The sequence below is a fragment of the Paramisgurnus dabryanus genome, chromosome 12, assembly GCF_030506205.2.
Source record: "Paramisgurnus dabryanus chromosome 12, PD_genome_1.1, whole genome shotgun sequence".
NCBI lineage: Eukaryota > Metazoa > Chordata > Actinopteri > Cypriniformes > Cobitidae > Paramisgurnus > Paramisgurnus dabryanus.
Window position 1 is genome coordinate 18,110,273 of NC_133348.1, and position 17,308 is coordinate 18,127,580.

General features: G+C 38.3%; 1 protein-coding gene across 1 annotated transcript in view; it reads left to right on the forward strand.

The window, feature by feature from the left end:
* Window positions 1-17,308, forward strand: part of prima1 (proline rich membrane anchor 1) — a 45,652-nt gene that overhangs the window by 13,951 nt on the left and 14,393 nt on the right. The window contains exon 3 of the mRNA XM_065256712.2: window positions 9,236-9,368. Within this exon, the coding sequence (XP_065112784.1) occupies window positions 9,236-9,368 (133 nt within the window). The remainder of the gene's footprint in view (window positions 1-9,235; window positions 9,369-17,308) is intronic.

Consider the following 17,308-nt stretch of genomic DNA (forward strand, 5'->3'; position numbering starts at 1 on the left):
CTCTGCCTATTGATTTAATTAGCTTTTTATGTTGGATAGAATGCCAGCAGGCAGATCTTGAACCCATTAATGGTATTTTACTCAGAAAGTTGGCAAAAGGTCTAAATCTATAATGAAAAGCACCAGGGAGCTCAGCAGGAAAATGGCCTTCATTTACAGTATTCATAAAAGGTCAAAATAAATTAATAGAGTTGTTGGATAAACTATTTGCAATTATAGACGTTTCTACATTGCATTACAAATCTCAGTGGACTCCACAGCCCAAAACAAAGAATTTGCTGTGTAAGTGACAAATGCATATAAAAGTGTTCTATGTAAATATTTCTTTCCTGGCCTAGAAGGATAAATCAAGCATGCAGGAAATGTAAGCAAACCTTTATTTTACCCAAATTTGGGGTTAAAGTCCTATTAGGATTCTGTAGTCTTAGGATGCATGGATAATTGATCACAAAAACTATCATTGCTTTGCTGCTTATACTGTACCTATTTTTTAATAACTAATTCACTTTTTATATACATTTTTGACAGTGAATGAATATGGTGATTTACACTCACCTAAAGGATTATTAGGAACACATGTTCAATTTCTCATTATTGCAATTATCTAATCAACCAATCACATGGCAGTTGCTTAAATGCATTTAGGGGTGTGGTCCTGGTCAAGACAATCTCCTGAACTCCAAACTGAATGTCAGAATGGGAAAGAACGGCGATTTAAGCCATTTTGAGCGTGGCATGGTTGTTGGTGCCAAACGGGCCGATCTGAGTATTTCACAATCTGATCTGTTACTGGAATTCTCACGCACAATCATTTCTAGGGTTTACAAAGAATGGTGTCAAAAGCGAAAACATCCAGTATATGCGGCAGTCTTGTGGGCAAAAATGCTTTGTTGATGCTAGAGGTCAGACTGAAATAACCACTTGTTACAACCGAGGTATGCAGCAAAGCATGTGTGAAGCCACAACATGCACAACCTTGAGGCGGATGGGCTACAACAGCAGAAGACCCCACCGGCTACCACTCATCTCCACTACAAATAGGAAAAAGAGGCAACAATTTGCACAAGCTCACCAAAATTGGACAGTTGAAGACTGGAAAAATGTTGCCTGGTCTGATGAATCTCGATTTCTGTTGAGACATTCAGATGGTAGAGTTGGCGTAAACAGTATGAGAACATGGATCCATCATGTTTTGTTACCACTGTGCAGGCTGGTAATGGTGCTGTAATGGTGTGGGGGATGTTTTCTTGGCACACTTTAGGCCCCTTAGTGCCAATTGGGCATCCTTTACATGCAACAGCCTACATGAGCATTGTTTCTGACCATGTCCATCCCTTTATGACCACCATGTACCCATCCTCTGATGGCTATACTTCCAGCAGGATAATGCACCATGTCACAAAGCTCGAATCATTTCAAATTGGTTTCTTGAACATGACAATGAGTTCACTGTACTAAAATGGTCATCAGATCTCAACCCAATAGAGCATCTTTGGGATGTGGTGGAACTGGAGCTTCGGGCGAAAGGGGGTCAAACACAGTATTAGTATGGTGTTCCTAATAATCATTTAGGTGAGTGTATATGTATATATATTTGTATGTATATATGTGTCTGTTTTTTTATGTACACAGGACCTGTGATGTCATATACTAGCTCTTGTTTTTAATCTTACTCTTGCATGTTTAGCTCTTTAGAGCTGACAAATGTCAGGAGTTATGGTGGAATGTCAAGAGTCTGCAGGGTCTGACTCTGCCCTTGTCCCATTTGCTGAACGGGCAGGATGTGCTCGCAGGTCTTGGCCCTGCACCAGCATCCTATCTTTAATTAAAGAGGGCTTTAAGATGTGTGCCAGAGACTTTTCAGAATCGCCTTCATCGATCAACGTCTCACAGAGCTTTCCACACCCCCACAGCTTTTGAATCATCTTTTTCATTTTACCCACTCATCGTCATTGGATGATGGAGTGGTGTTTTTCCTGTTGAGTATGACTAACTAGGTAGGCTGGGGGATGCAGCAAAGCCTGCAGGCTATGCACTGACCTTTGCTCGGATGCACTTTGTCATGAGTGTGGATGAGCCACCCACAGGGATGGAGGCCTGCGATTGCTCCCCTCCCTTCTCCTGCAGACTTTCCCGTTCTGGAGAGAAGCAGAACTGCGGCCTGTCCTATACTCTCAGATTTAAATGTACAAATGCTGTCACTGGGTGCTTACCTTTTAAAAAAGAACACCTTTGTAAGTCAAGAGTGCCTCAAAGGTTCATATTTACATATATGTTATAATATGGTGCAGCTCTATACATGGTAACAATACTGCCATCAGAATATTTGTGAAATCAATGCAGCGACACACACTTTCTTGCTCAACTGATATCAGTGGTTTCTATGAAATCAGCAGATGGTATTGCAACTAAAGGGTGGAGGATAAAAAAAAATGATTAGCCTGTGCTTCTAACCTAGCGGTAAGAGTTAGTCTGCCGTTGACAATTCTTATAAAGTCCTTGACTTTCCTCCTTGTGTGGCAATCTACCAAAAATATGCAGTACTCTGCTCAGATGGAATCATTGTTTGTTTTTATCTGGCAGTCCTATCAGTCCTCTTGTTTTAAAATCAGTTTTGCTTAGGCAATCCAGAGCCTTGTAACTCCATTAAACAGGAGAGCAGGTACAAAAATAACTTAATCTAATAGACCTGTTTCTCTCTCTGCCATCATGAGACAGACCCTCCGATATCTATGCTGCTCCTTTATCATATACTGGAAACATCACTACTAGTAGCATTACAGGATGCTAATGTTCAATAGTTATAATCATTTTCGGTTTGAGTGAAATAATGACTTGAATTCACCAAATTGCCGGAAATTGAATTACTGTAAGGTTATGTTAAACAGACAACATTTTTTGGACTGAACTTCCAGGAAGAACTCTTTGTGATTTGTATTCTTACCGTAATTGAAAATTACTTGTTGCATTATATGATTTTTTGTTAAAGATTTTGATCATACCTCACACATATGTAGTTATTGTATTAATGCATGCAATTTTTAAGTCTTTTAATGTACCATATGTCAAGTGTTTTGATTTTGTGAAGACACTGAGCAAGTAGGTGTAGCTAAACATGGATTGATTTAACAACGTGACAGATTCACAAAGGACAGGACCCATATCAAAATTTTATCCTCCTACTGGAAGACCCAATTGTCCTCAAGTTTGACCCATATTCTCTAAACTGTAAAAAATATATTTTTAAAAAACTGTCAAATGACTGGCAGCAGCGTTTTTTAAACAAAAACGTAAAATAAAAAAAATTCTTAAATTCTGCAGCCAAATACTGTTATTTTACGGATTTTCCAGATTGTTATTATGATCAAACACGAAGTGACCAATAAAAGAAAAAGTGAAAGAGATATGATTGTCTCCGCATTTTACCCAAACACTGCAAGTCATGAACACACACAGACACAAATACTGGAAAACTATCACTGCAACACCAAAACATTTCAGTTATTTCCTGCTGGGTTACAATCAAGTCTCATTTTATATGATGAAAGCTTTGTCCCAATTCGAAAACTGCAACCTTCTAAGGACATTTTCTAAAATGAATTGCATCACAGTAGCGCGACCTGAGGCTAGTAAGGCCGTCCCAATTCAAAGGGTGCTAGAAAGAAGCCTCAAAATGCATCTTTATTTCTCTGTGCTTTTAAGGATTGAACGAATGGATCCTTAACAGCCGATGCTATCCCAAGATTCATTGCGCACCTCCAACAGCTGCATATAACAGCTGTATATTCTACAATAAAATTTTTTAACCTTTTATAAAATAAAAGTGTGTATTTAGCAGAAAATATTTGTCACTGTTTTAGTGTAATAAGTTATGTTTTGTGTTAATGTTATTCTGTTTATGTTGCATATATTTCTAAGAATGATTAATTTGATATACTGTTGACTAGTTTAATATATATAAATATTTTTCTGATTCCATATTTAAGTCAGAAATGTCTCCGTTGTGTCCTGTTGACACGCGCGGAGGGCGCGTGCAGCAGGTGACGCAGATTATGGGTCTTCCAAAGGATAGACCGTCTCATTTTAGTTCTCTTCGTGGACTTCTGAGGCTGCCACCTGAAAGACTGAGTGCTCACCTTTTAAGGTCGCATTCTTAGAAGGTCGCAGCCCTGAATTGGGACACAGCTGAGATCTTTCAATTAAAAGCTCAACTATTATTTTATGTCATTAATGAGAAAATACAGAAAAGATATATTGTTAAACAAGAAATTACTATATTACTTCTACAGTATTTTTCTGTTTTCTTGAATTACATACGAATTCAATTTAAAATTTAAAATCTGTAATTAAATGTGTAGTTTGTTATATTAAAAGTGCATATTAATAATTTAACATAAAAAACACTAAATATGTAAATATGATTGGTGAAACAGTCATCATTTAAGATGGTTAATAATATTTATTATTACCTAACCCAACCAAACTTAATTATCACAGAAAGGTGCAAAACCCAGTAAATGTGAGGTCATGCGATGATCACAGTGATATCACACCATTCTCATACTCTGAGATTCTCACATTGTAAGTAATATGCAAGCTCATTTTGAATAAAAATGTTGAGATCATGGTTAGGGCTGGGCGATTCGTCCCCATAAAAAAATCTGAGATTTTTTTATAAAAAACTCGATTTACGATTCGAATCGATTTTTTTTCCCCGACCCCATTTAAAACAAAATAATTGCAAACTGTATATATTTTTAAAATATATATTTATTATATTTAATTAAAATGCATCAACAAAAAATTGGGAAGGAATGAAGATTTGCGAATGCAAAATGTATGTCAGTGTTTCCCACAGATCTGAAATTTACTTGTGGTGGTAGCTGGTGAAAAGGGCAATCATTATAATCCACCGACAAAAAATGGTCTACTATACATGTGACACAGAACTAATAATGTGTGACACAACACAATACTTTGAATTATTGAACATTAATATTAATTTCACATTAATCTAACCACCCCAAACTTTCTTTGTCATGAACAAAGCTGACACTGTTTGTCAAAGCACCACGAAAACACTTTCTGTTTTTGCACTGGTATATGAAGCAATTTGACGACCCCTTTTATCAAACTCAATATATACAATACTATGTACAGTATATTAAAATACAGTGCAGGTCTATAGATTATAAATGTGACTGATGTTATAATGGTAATAATTTCTAGAGATAGGCACTTTTACTGCTTCTGCTTTCTATTTCTCTTTTGCCGATTAAAAAAGCTTAATCCACTCATTATTTCAGATTTAAAAGTTTACTTGCTGTCCTGATGACAGACTTTACATTACAGTTTAGCGTTTTTTTATATCCTGAGTCAGCTTTAGCTTTGCTCGTTCAGTGCAATGGGCTTGACATTAGCACTGCTTTTTGCTACAATCTCTGTGCAAACTTTTTAGATTTTAGAAAAGATATGGTCTATTAATAGTATAGATTAGATTATAAAAAAATGGATTAAAGAAAATGCAGCGCGTGGGCGCAACAAGAGCCAGTTGTCATCACCATAGAAACCGGAGGCACGCTGAAACTTCACTCGAGCTTTAGGTAGCGCTCACGGCAGTTCTCCGGTCGAATCGGGTTTTACACACAATATTAATCATACTTGGGACTGAAAGTAATAAACTAGGACCGACCCGGACCAGACTGACCATTTCTAATATAAACCCGGAACCGTACGGGTCCTCTCAGGGAAGAAAGACCTCTAATGGTAAAACTCTGCTCAAGTTCAGAAACATAAAGGATACAATGTGACACTGAGGTTGCTTCGCGTCGCACCCAATTCATTGAGAAACGAAGAGCACGTGAACGGACACTCAACGGGAGAGACACAACGTGCTTGCACGCAAAATGAAGCCAACTTGGATGCTATAAACACATATGCACATAAGCATATGCGACCATTTTGGTCGCAGTGTAGTTCCCTGGCTGCTCAGTTACCTCAGTATGTGCTGCAGTTGATCCAGTTTGCCGCGCTGGATGATGAGTTTATGATGCGCTGGATAATGAGTTTATGACGCGTGCATCTTCACGGGCTCTCTCAACAAAACACGGGTCATCCAGTCGAGTTCAGAAAATACGGAAATTCGTAAAGTGATTTTTTTTCCTGGGCGGGTCCATTTTACCTGGGCGGAATGCCCAGTAGAGCCTATGTTTGGGAAACACTGTATGTACTGCTCTATACTGCAGAGGGGGAGAAAAAAATCTAAAAAAATCGATTTTTTTAAAATATGAATCGATTTGACCTGCCAACTCGATTTTAAAATCAAATCGATTTTTTTCCCAGCCCTATTCATGGTATAAATGCACAATAAGTGTGCCTTTTATATACCATATAAAATGTCAAGGCATGGCATCAAGAAGGAAAACTGCTACTGCCAGTCATTTGACCGTTTTTTTATCAGTGTATGGATACACAAGGGTCCAATTACTGAGTTTATTCAAGCTAGATTCTCTATGCCACTGGAGATCATCTCTTTTGGGTAGCCATCGTTTCGTGGTAGTCACGCAGCATGTGTTGGGCCGTTTGAGACTGAGGAATCTTCAGAGGACGGGCCTTGTCTCCCAGGCAGCCGCTTTGGAAACGGCGACACTCATTACTGAACATTAGTCATTTCACTCTTTGCTCCTATTTAACAGACTAGGAGCATATGCAGAAGTCAACCTAAATCAACACAAATGCATTGAGATCCTTATACGCACAGACACATTTTATGCATAGTGACTGAGAGACATAAGGGGATAAGATCATATAGTTGGGAAATATTCTTGTAGTAGTGTCGTAATGTGTTAGCATCAATATTCTGCGTACGTGTGTTCAAACCAAGCTGGAATATGTCCTCATGCAAACGTTAGTCTGAATGCACACTTTAAATAAGGTAACAGAGGTCATCTCCACATTATTCTAGACCTATGAACTTGAGGCTTTCTGTCTTTACAGTTTCCTGTTCATTCTTTAATATATCATGACCTTTCTGTTGATTTCTGGGTGTGGTGTAGTTCATCAGTAAAGACTCTAGTGTCTGTAATCAATACAAGAACTACATTCTGCTCTGTTGGATTATTTCCGCAGATATCTGTTTGTATTTATTTAGTCTGTTGTGAATGGTGTGGCTGAGGGGCATCGATCAGAGTGATTAACAGCACCATGAAGCCCATATGAAGTTGCTGATGCATTGGGCTTGACCCAAGGGAGAATTATTTAGTGATTTATCTTCAAAAGCTTTTGGCTAATGCATCACTTCTCTATAATTAATAGGATGGTATGAGAGTGAATAACAGCAATACGTGTAGTGTTGCTGCTGTGTAACAGTGTGTACCCTGTTCTTTACTACACAAAACACTCATAAAGACATGTTGGTAAATGAACTTCAAGAATTAAGGAAAAAGTTGAGGTGTGTTTCAAATTTGTAAGCTACATAGCATTTTGTCCACAGGGTAGTGGTGTAATCAGTATACTAACATTTTGGTGGGTGAAGCCACTTTCCATATTACAGCAAAAAACTAATATAACTATTTAAACTGCAAACACTATAAAGCAACACTAAAGAGTTATTGCTCTTTGCTCCCGCTACAGGTTAGACGCGTAATTGTTCATTAGCACTGTCGTAAATACTGCAGCATAGCTGGCTCTGATTGGATTGTGGGTCTGCCGTAAAGCAAGTTTTTGTAGTTTTCACTCGAACTACAAGCCACTACCCGAAGGTTGGAAACTTCTTTAGTGCGGTTTTGGCCGATAGAGGGCTGCAAAGCGAATGTGAAAGTGCCATTCACCCTGTTTTGAGTGGATGAACCACTGAAACTTTTTTGGAAACGTTATTTTAAGGTAAAAAAAACTCTTTGGTGTTGCTTTAACAAACTAATAAAACCATGTAATGGTATCTTAAAGCATCCATAACACACGCTGTATCTGCATATTTGATGTTAATCTGGACTATAGAGTAGTATTACATTCTTCATATCTCTGAAGAGTCTTTAGTTTTATCAGATTTATAAAAGACAGATTAGCTTCACCAATCTTTTTCTGATAGCGGAAGGAGGAGTCACAAACTGCGGAAGGAGCGAGTCATGAGTCAACACTTTATACAACACTGACTGGATAACTTATGATTCACTACATGTTTGTGTTGTTTATATAATATCCACTTACATGCCTATTTCCAACATTATACAGAAGTATGTCTTACCGCATGCAACTCATGACCCGGTTGGGATGACTTTTCAATGAAATCAGTGGTAAACAAACACACACGCAAAACTCTGATGCTACTCCGGATAAACAAACTATATCCATTGTTTACATAATGTGGCTTTCTTCTTACATCCAAAAACACACTTCTTCTTTCATGCCATTGCTGAGTCTTGATATAAAACAAAGCTGTCGTGTAAAGTGATGCCTGTGACTAGCGTCCTTGGTTCTCCTCTCCCGTTGATTGACGTGTGGGCGTGGTTTTCCGGGGCGAGAGCCCATAAAAAGATACATATGGCTTACCCTGAAACATCAGCTGGACCCGTATTCGAAAAAAACTTTCCGAAACTTGTACGAACCCTGGCAAAATGAAAAACAACTAGTCTCTAGAGATAAGGAGTAAAAGAGAAGAGTATTGTAGTCCCATGTGATATACGGGCAATTAACTTGATTAGCTCTCTCTTGTGCATTATTATACGTGCAGTTAAATGTGCTTCGTTCTCAACCAGAACAAACTCATCCAAACTTTAAAGTGGTGTTGAAGGTAGAGGAGCCTGAAGCCCAAATATGTTTCTGGATGAGACGGCTGTGTAATGGTGCAAATAAAGTGCCTTTCAGATTTGTAATGATAAATGGTGTAGATCAGGGGTGTCCAATCCTGCTCCTGGAGGGCCAGTGTCTCTGCAGAGTGTTGTTCCAACCCTAATCAAACACACCTGATCCAGCTAATCAAGGTCGTACTAGGCAGACTAGATACTTTGAGGCAGGTGTGGTGAGGGAAGTTTTAGCTAAACTCTCCAGGACACCAGCCCTCCAGGACCGACTTTGGACACCCCTGTAGATGCAGCCATGGCATGTGTTGCCACTGAAATGTAGAGATTTGAGAGAACATACAGCCTTGACATAGTATGAGTTTTGTAAATGTGCTTGAGGATTGCTCTCTGTCTTTATTTATCTGTCTGTTCTTGACCTGCTTTTGACTTTCTTCCAGTGGCTCCCTCCACTGTGTCTCCTATAACACCCTGGAGAAGAGAGATGGAGATCTTGGTACTGGGGACAGTAAGCTGTGCATCGGTGGTCTTCCTCCTCCTGACTGTCATCATTTGCTACAAGGCCATCAAGAGGTAGAACATCAGCTTTCATTAGTTTTAGATGTTGCACCTTATCTTAAAATGTATTTGTTTATTTCATTTGATTCACACTAGTTTAAAGTAATAATAAGACTTTCATTGACCCAAATATGCCAACAGAAGTGTGGCTTTACTCACACTTTTTTTAAAGAAAATATCTAAAGTGTAATCTTTACAAGATATTATCTGAAGTTTTATTACAAATGAAAGACTACTTTGACGTAATATTTCTATCAGTTCTTGCGACACCTATATGTATTACTTATACAATTTTTAAATAAGATGATGCCATGTACTCGTGTATGATGTCATTATGTAATTATATTTTGTTAAAAACAGAATCAAGTAATGTTGTTTTATAAAATTTGCTTGTCTAAAATGGCCACATTCACATCCAATACATAAATAACAAATTTTGTACATGATATGTGCTATGCTGTGACATCACATTTACTTGTTCCCTGCCGTATTGTCCAAATCATATAAAGTAACATTTGTAAATTCTGTAATGAGTTAAAATGGTTACACATTCAACAAAGAATTGACTGCATTTTATATCCTAGCAGTTTATCGCCCTGGCATTCTTTGAGCATCATAGGCACGATTTTCATTTCATTATCTTTCTCATTGAATTCATTGAATAACATAGACTGTTATAACTTTATCTCAACACGGTAGTCAATCATGCATCAAATATAGTGTTAACTCTTTCACCGCCAGCGTTTTTAAAAAAAGTTGCCAGCCAGCGCCAGCGTGGGTAGGTTTCTGCAAAAACACCACATTTTGATCAAAAAGCAGAGATAATTCCATTTTTGTGACGGATTTTTCATAGAGATCCCATTCAGAGCGATCTTTAAAACAGACACGGACATGCAGCCGCTTGCCATAGGGCAATAGTTCCGGGTTTAAAAAGTTGCGGAACAGTAGCCACCTGGTGGATAATAGCGGTATTGCGGAAAGACGAAAAATCTCGTCATTGGCGGGGAAGTGTTTTTTCTTAATTGACGAGATATCTCGTCAATGGCGGTGAAAGAGTTAACATAAATTTTAAGATTCCTCCGCTGTCTGTTTGTCTGTGTCAGCATCATTCTTTATATAACACGAGGCAAAAAGATGATATCTGAACTGACCTCTAAAAAAAGGTCTGTTGTTGTATAAATTATGAATGTTGCTTTTTAATTAAACTGAAATTATAGTCTGTCACCATTCTTTATAAAGAAACTGGCGGTGTTTGAGGTAAAGTGGAAGACATATGCATTGCGTGGTGTTTGCGAGTGGTTTGGTACCAGTGATGTGCCATCAGGGGAACAGCTGAGAGGCATGTCAGATCATCCGCAGACAGGCAAATGACCTCAGACAGTCCCAGTCCTTCACTTGACTCAAAACGCTGAAGGCTTCCAGGCTATATGACAACACAGATATTCAAATGAAGGGTTGACAAATGTAATGTTATATGCGGTGTGTTACTATACAGTTACTATAGTGTATATTGTTATATTAAATATAAAAAGCTTATAAATGAAAGCCTTACACCAAGACACCCAATCTATGACTTTATTTGGTCTGGTTCATGTTATCTCGAAGATATGCTTGTTAAATCAATACTATTCAGATTTTATAGCAAAACTATTTGAGAGGGGATCCTGTTATTGTAAAAGCATTCCAGACTTCTTGGATATTCATCTTTTATTTATGAAAGCTGGGGAACATCCCCTCATGGCTGTTAAGCATGGACTTGTTATTACCTCTATGTTTTGGAATCATTTCTCTTGGTAAAATCATTTGTTACACATTGCCTCTTTTTACCCGAGCACTGTGCAACTCCCAAAGGAAAACCCAGCTGGCAGCTATTTCCCCACTAATGAGCTTGCCCAGTCTGCTAACATGAAGAGAGAGAGAGAGCCATGTTTAATGCCGTCTCTTATATGCACGCGAATACATCATTTAGCTATGCCCAATGACCGATCCACCACAAATGGTGCTTCTTCAAACAGTCACTAAAATGTCCCAGTGAAGCCTCGGATTATTACCCCAATCATTGCTTTATGGCTTCTGCATGCTGGCTCACTTATTGTAATGAGTTTAATGAAATTAGAGCCACCAGAGGGGAACACTAAAGCAGTTTTGCCGAAGAGTTGCTCAGCTCAAATAGAGAAGAATCTTGGGACAAAATGCAGTGCTTACATTTTTTGACCCGTGTAAATAAATGATAAAATATTCCAGTTATTCAGGTGTGAATTTCCTGATTTAGAGTTTTAAATGTTAAAGAGATTTTTACACATCATAAAAAAACATCAAGTTATGATGTCATAGTGAAACGGAATCGGACATGAACTGTTTTAGATTCTTGATGTTATTGATGGGGTGTGCAAGGGCGTGAATTACACACACAGTTACTACTATTAATAGTCTGAACTATAATTAGGTCAAAATATCCTTCATATGTAATGAAGACTGAAAGGTTAGTGAGTGGTTATATTTAGTTCTGCAGTCAACTCGTGGGCGTGGGTCCCGATCCCCTGCTTGTTGTATGCCTCAATCTGAAAATACTGTTCTAGTCATCAACAAAAAAAAGTAAAAATGTTTTTGTACATTGCAAGATCATTAAAGACCTACAGCAGCATGTATAATTGACTTCAGGCAAAGCTGCACTTAGACCAAATAATTGTTTATTATTAAACCCTGTATATAGTCATCATGTTTGCAAAGAGCAACAATTATGATAACTGCTAAAGTTCTGGTTACTGTAGATCTGTTTAGTTAAAGTCAAAACTTGAAAAAAGCCATTTTATTATATTTAAGTGTTTAAATGATGTACACTGAGATAAGATGAAACATCCAGTCATTTCAGTCCCTACAAAAATCGTATACTGTCAGATCTAATACTGTTTTACAAAATTTTTATATAGCTTGAGTCATCATATTGTTTTAGTTTTGTTGCTTTGCTTGCAGTGTAGTTGCGGTGTAAGACAACAAACAGCTGTTTTATGTTACAGTCCTCTCAATATAACAAAAAACAACAGAATACATATGAAGAGCTCAGATGCAAAAACCGCTAAACGTCACCTCCGTCAAAAATAAGATGATATTAACCGAATGCTCTTGGCACATATTATACTGTACGTTCATCAAATACTTCCACTTTAAATCTGCTTGATTGCCACCTCAGGTTATCCACAAATATTGGTTTGTTGACAGAATCCATTAAGAGTAATGGGAAAAAAATGCTAACTTACAAGAAAACATGTATCACACTTAGGGGGTTTTGCATCTGAGCTCTTCATATACAATAACAGTAGGTACGTTTACATACACAAAATTTTGTCAATTGACTGAATTTAATACGATTGAAGAAGGTTACGACAATACAGTTTACATGCACCCTAAAATCTGATTTAAAAGTTTGTTTACATGTACATTATGTAGAATCTGAACCGAAAGTCTTCGCAAGCGCATAGTCAGGGTTACCAGGTTCACGTATCAGAACAATCCCAAATGGAAATTCAAAACAATCCCAAAAACATCCCAATGACTATTCACAGCCCAAATACCAATAACCAAGCAATGAAATCCTTTCATAATTAACCCGCAGAAAAAAAACTGCTTAAAACTGGGGTGGTGATGGCGCAGTGGATAAGACACTCGCCTTTGGTGTGAGAGACCCGGGTTCGAATCCACTGTGACACGCCATTGTGTCCCTGAGCAAGACACTTAGTCCCTAGTTGCTCCAGAGGCGTGTGACCTCTGACATATATAGCAATTGTAAATCGTTTTGGATAAAAGCATTGGCTAAATGAATACATGTAAATGTAAAACATTTTAAACGGTAGCCCAAATCTAAACTCGAAAAATGCAGAGGACTTGGCAACACTACGCTGCGGACAGCATCTCTCTTTGAGTTCATGCTTTATCTCTGGATTAAAGTCAAAGCTGAGTTGGAGAAAGTTGTTATTAAAGGATAATTCCGGTATTTAACACTTTGAGTCTCATTTCTGGTTTGTTTTGGATGAACTACAGTGATGGACACAGAATTTTTGACAATGGGTCGTGTCTTGAGTTTTTGACTCGTTTAGAAGCATCTCTGGACTGTTTCAGAATGGAAGTCAATGACCATGCACAAACATGTCATTAAAACAACACTTAACGTTCATTTTCAAAACTGTACTACTCACCGAGTGGTTTGTGGATTAAAAACAAATATATTGGCGCAATGTGTGATTTCAATCCGTGTTATTTGTTATAGTGGAACTATTTTTTCAGATACCTCACAACCGCGTATATACTTCCGCTCTATATTTGAGTCTAAAGCGTTAGCACACTCCCGACCACTTGATGGCGACAACCACTTTGCCCTACAAGTTTACGCTCTGTGTCTAGCGTATAGACAGTCACAATCGAGCTCAACTTCAAACCTAAAGCTGGTCACTGAGAGAAACCGAGCAAAAAAACTACAACCACATGTAAACAGACCCTTTTCTGTTTCCCAGCGGCGGAGTGATATATCAGCGAGCAATGAGTCATCCAAGAGAAGTCAATGAAATTTTACAAAATGCCAAATAAAACACGACAGAAACTGTATTTCGCTACACAACTTGTTTTTTAATCATCAACGAACACCACGAACCACTCGGTGAGTAGCACAGTTTTGAAAATGAATGTTAAGTGTCGTTTAAATGACATGTTTGTGCATGGTCATTGATTTCCATTCTGAAGCAGTCAAGAGACACTTCTAAACGAGTCAAAAAGTCAAGACACAACCCATTGTCAAAATTTCTGTGTCCATCACTGTAGTTCCTCCAAAACAAACTAGAAATGAGACTCAAAGTGTTAAATACCGGAATTATCCTTTAAGGAGTTTTCAGATATAGGTAATAAAAACACAATTTTCAAAAGGCCAATGCTATTTTATTACTTTAAGTAGCCAAATGTTAACGTTACCTTATTAATGCGTGATGCTATTGCATTGCTATTGCGTGTTTCTGTGACAAGAATCATGTGATATTAAGAGGTAAATATAATATGTGAACTTGAGCACAAATGTTCTGCGCATGTGCACAATGTATTTTTGCATCTGATTGAGAAAATACTATGATTCACATGTTAACATGCACACTTTTCTCCTGCTGATCAGATCACAGATCGGAGTACACCACCCCCTTTAATATGATCCAAATTTTCATCCGATTGTCCTCAATCGTATTGATTAAAGCCCAATTTATAGTAGTGCGTAAGGCGTAGGCTATTCGTAGCCTGTGCGTAGCTCTGCGTAGCCTGACGCGCACCTCGCAAAATTTTTAACAGCGCGTCAGTTCTACGCGGACCGCAAGCGCTGTGATCGGTCCACCAGAACCCCTCCCGTCAGGTAAAAAACTGCGTCACAGGTATTTACGTTTGCGACGGTGAAAACAAAGAATGGCCAAGTTGAGGAGTGATTTAACTCAAACTGCAACATAAGTCACTGTTTATTTACTTCCATCATTGCTGGTCTTCTCAAATCATACACAACAAGTTGCTGTTTCTTCTTCGTTTGTGGGTTAACTTGCCAAGCTGCTTCTTCTTTGACAGTCGCGCTGCTACTGTGGTTACACACGTGGATACTGCCTACCAGGTCATTCTTATCTGACTTTGATGTTGGCTTATGTTTTATATTATGCTCGGCAAGTAAGAAATATGCAAATCATTGGTCTGTAGATTATTTTAATGTTTTTTTTGTGCATTTTACATTTAAATGCATTTGGCATATAGACGTTTTTTTTTTTTTTTTGCAGCACAACTTGCATTGCATTTACGCCATACATTTTATTAGCATACATGTTATCTGGGAATTGCCCCTTGACCTTTGCGCTGGTTTTTACACATAATTTGTGCCAAAATTGATGTGGGTCATAAGAATTATAGTGATTTTGGGCCAATTTGCTTTTGAACCTGTAGCCCTGTGGCAGCAGTCTCAGTCTGCTCTGTTTATACAAGATTGGAAATGAATGCTTTCTGGTGCATATTCCAAAGAGCCTGATGATAAAATATTTATCTCTACCGGTTATGTTTTGTGTAGCCCCATGCCATGTGTGTACTACACGTCATGTATTATTTAGGGACTATGCCAGAATTTGGAGGTGAGGATGTTTCAAGTTTTGCAGTGATATTCTGAGCTTCTTTTCCATGAATGAAAGGACAAATTGCACCACTGAGCAACTTCCCCTGGGTTCTCTAAACAAGAAACATTGAATGGACTAGAGATGACCCACCCAAGTAGCTTTTTGTCCATTTGCACTATTTTTACACCATAATCACTTTATTACTGTAAAATGATGCGTTTTTGTCACTGAAAGTTCTATACTTATGCCACTTTATTTAAAAATCCAGTTGACATTTGTTTTATAGATTGGCTTTATAGTGACTCTTTGTCCTGTCCAGCTGGCATCCCAATCTAAAAATGGAATCAAGTGGGATATTTTTGTAAAGAATGGTCCAGTGTGGACAAAAGGCTTAAGCTGGTTATTATTAAAATCAGACACACCGACACTACCCACCTACTCAGTGAGTAGCACTGTTGCCTCACAGCAAGAAGGTCCCAGGTTCAAGTCCGGCTAGGTCAGGTGGCCTTTCTATGTGGAGTTTGCATGTCCTTCCACAGGCCAAAAACATGCAAGTTAGGCAAAATTGGAGATGCCAAATTGTCCCAGATCTCACCATGAATATAGTCATAGATGCTGAAATGGCGTAAAGAAGAAAGATAATCATGTTGGACAGGCTAAATCAATGATTTCAAAGTTGTTTGTTACTGCAATAAATATACATGCTCTATTGCAGTTTAAGCAGGAAATGAAAAGGATCTTATGTGAGCACTTGTGTTTTTCCAGCCATCTCTGCTTTAGAATTTATCAGCCTCTCAGATCAGCATTTTTTCACTCTGAGAGACATTTTTGGCCCACATTTTCCCCGGAGGATTTTCATGTCGACCTCGGAAAAAACATCACGTAAGATCCAGGCAGCCGCTGAACGGCAGGCTGAGGTGTCTGGGGACCCGCCAAGAGAGCCCTTCAGGTACCCCTGTCCATCAGTGAGAAAAGATGGGATGGAGAAGAGAGAGAGGATCAAGAGAGTGAGTGAGCTGTGTGCTGATTCAGGACAAAGATAAAGAAGTGTTTGGCTTCCTGTCTTGGCATGTTACATAAGTCGAGTGGTCTACAGAGGAACTGGGCGTCTGACAGGGCACATGGTGCAGTAGAGCAACACGACTCGAGGGAGATCCATGAGCCTTTAAATAGGTTGGAGGGGGGACAAAAACAAGCTCTCGATGAAAAATTACTGTTTAGCGGATAAAGAATTTGTGTGTAATGCCGGGTTTAGACTACATGCTATTTTTGTCCATTTGAATAGTCACTGTGTCAGGTTATACGATTTTGAATTCCTGAGAAGTCATCGTTTGACGTTTTTAAAGACATGCGTGAAATCATCAAGAAGGCGGAACAAGCGATTGACATCTGAAAACAAGAGGGTAAAAACATCATAAAGACAGGGGTATTGTTGCTATAGCTTTACAAACCTTTCCTAATTTGCATAATTTCAAAAAGTAGAACAAATATCATTGTCTTTTTTGTTTCGGTATCTCAGCTTACTGGCCAATGTCACAGATGTGACACAACCTATTTTGGAGGACGAAAACAAATATAATTTAACATGCTAGTATTGAAAATACATATTAAACCATTTTAAATCCTTGAGAGACCACAGACATATGGACAGTGTCGAAGATTTTTAACAACATTATCTTAACACACACACTAGATGATTTGACCAGACCGTGAGACCACACACGTGATGACTGTAGTGAGGATTTCAAAGTGACACGAGATCTCACAGAAACGCGAAATCAAACATGACTTCAGAAAAACAAATGTTGGTAATTATTGCATGACACATTATAAAAGCAC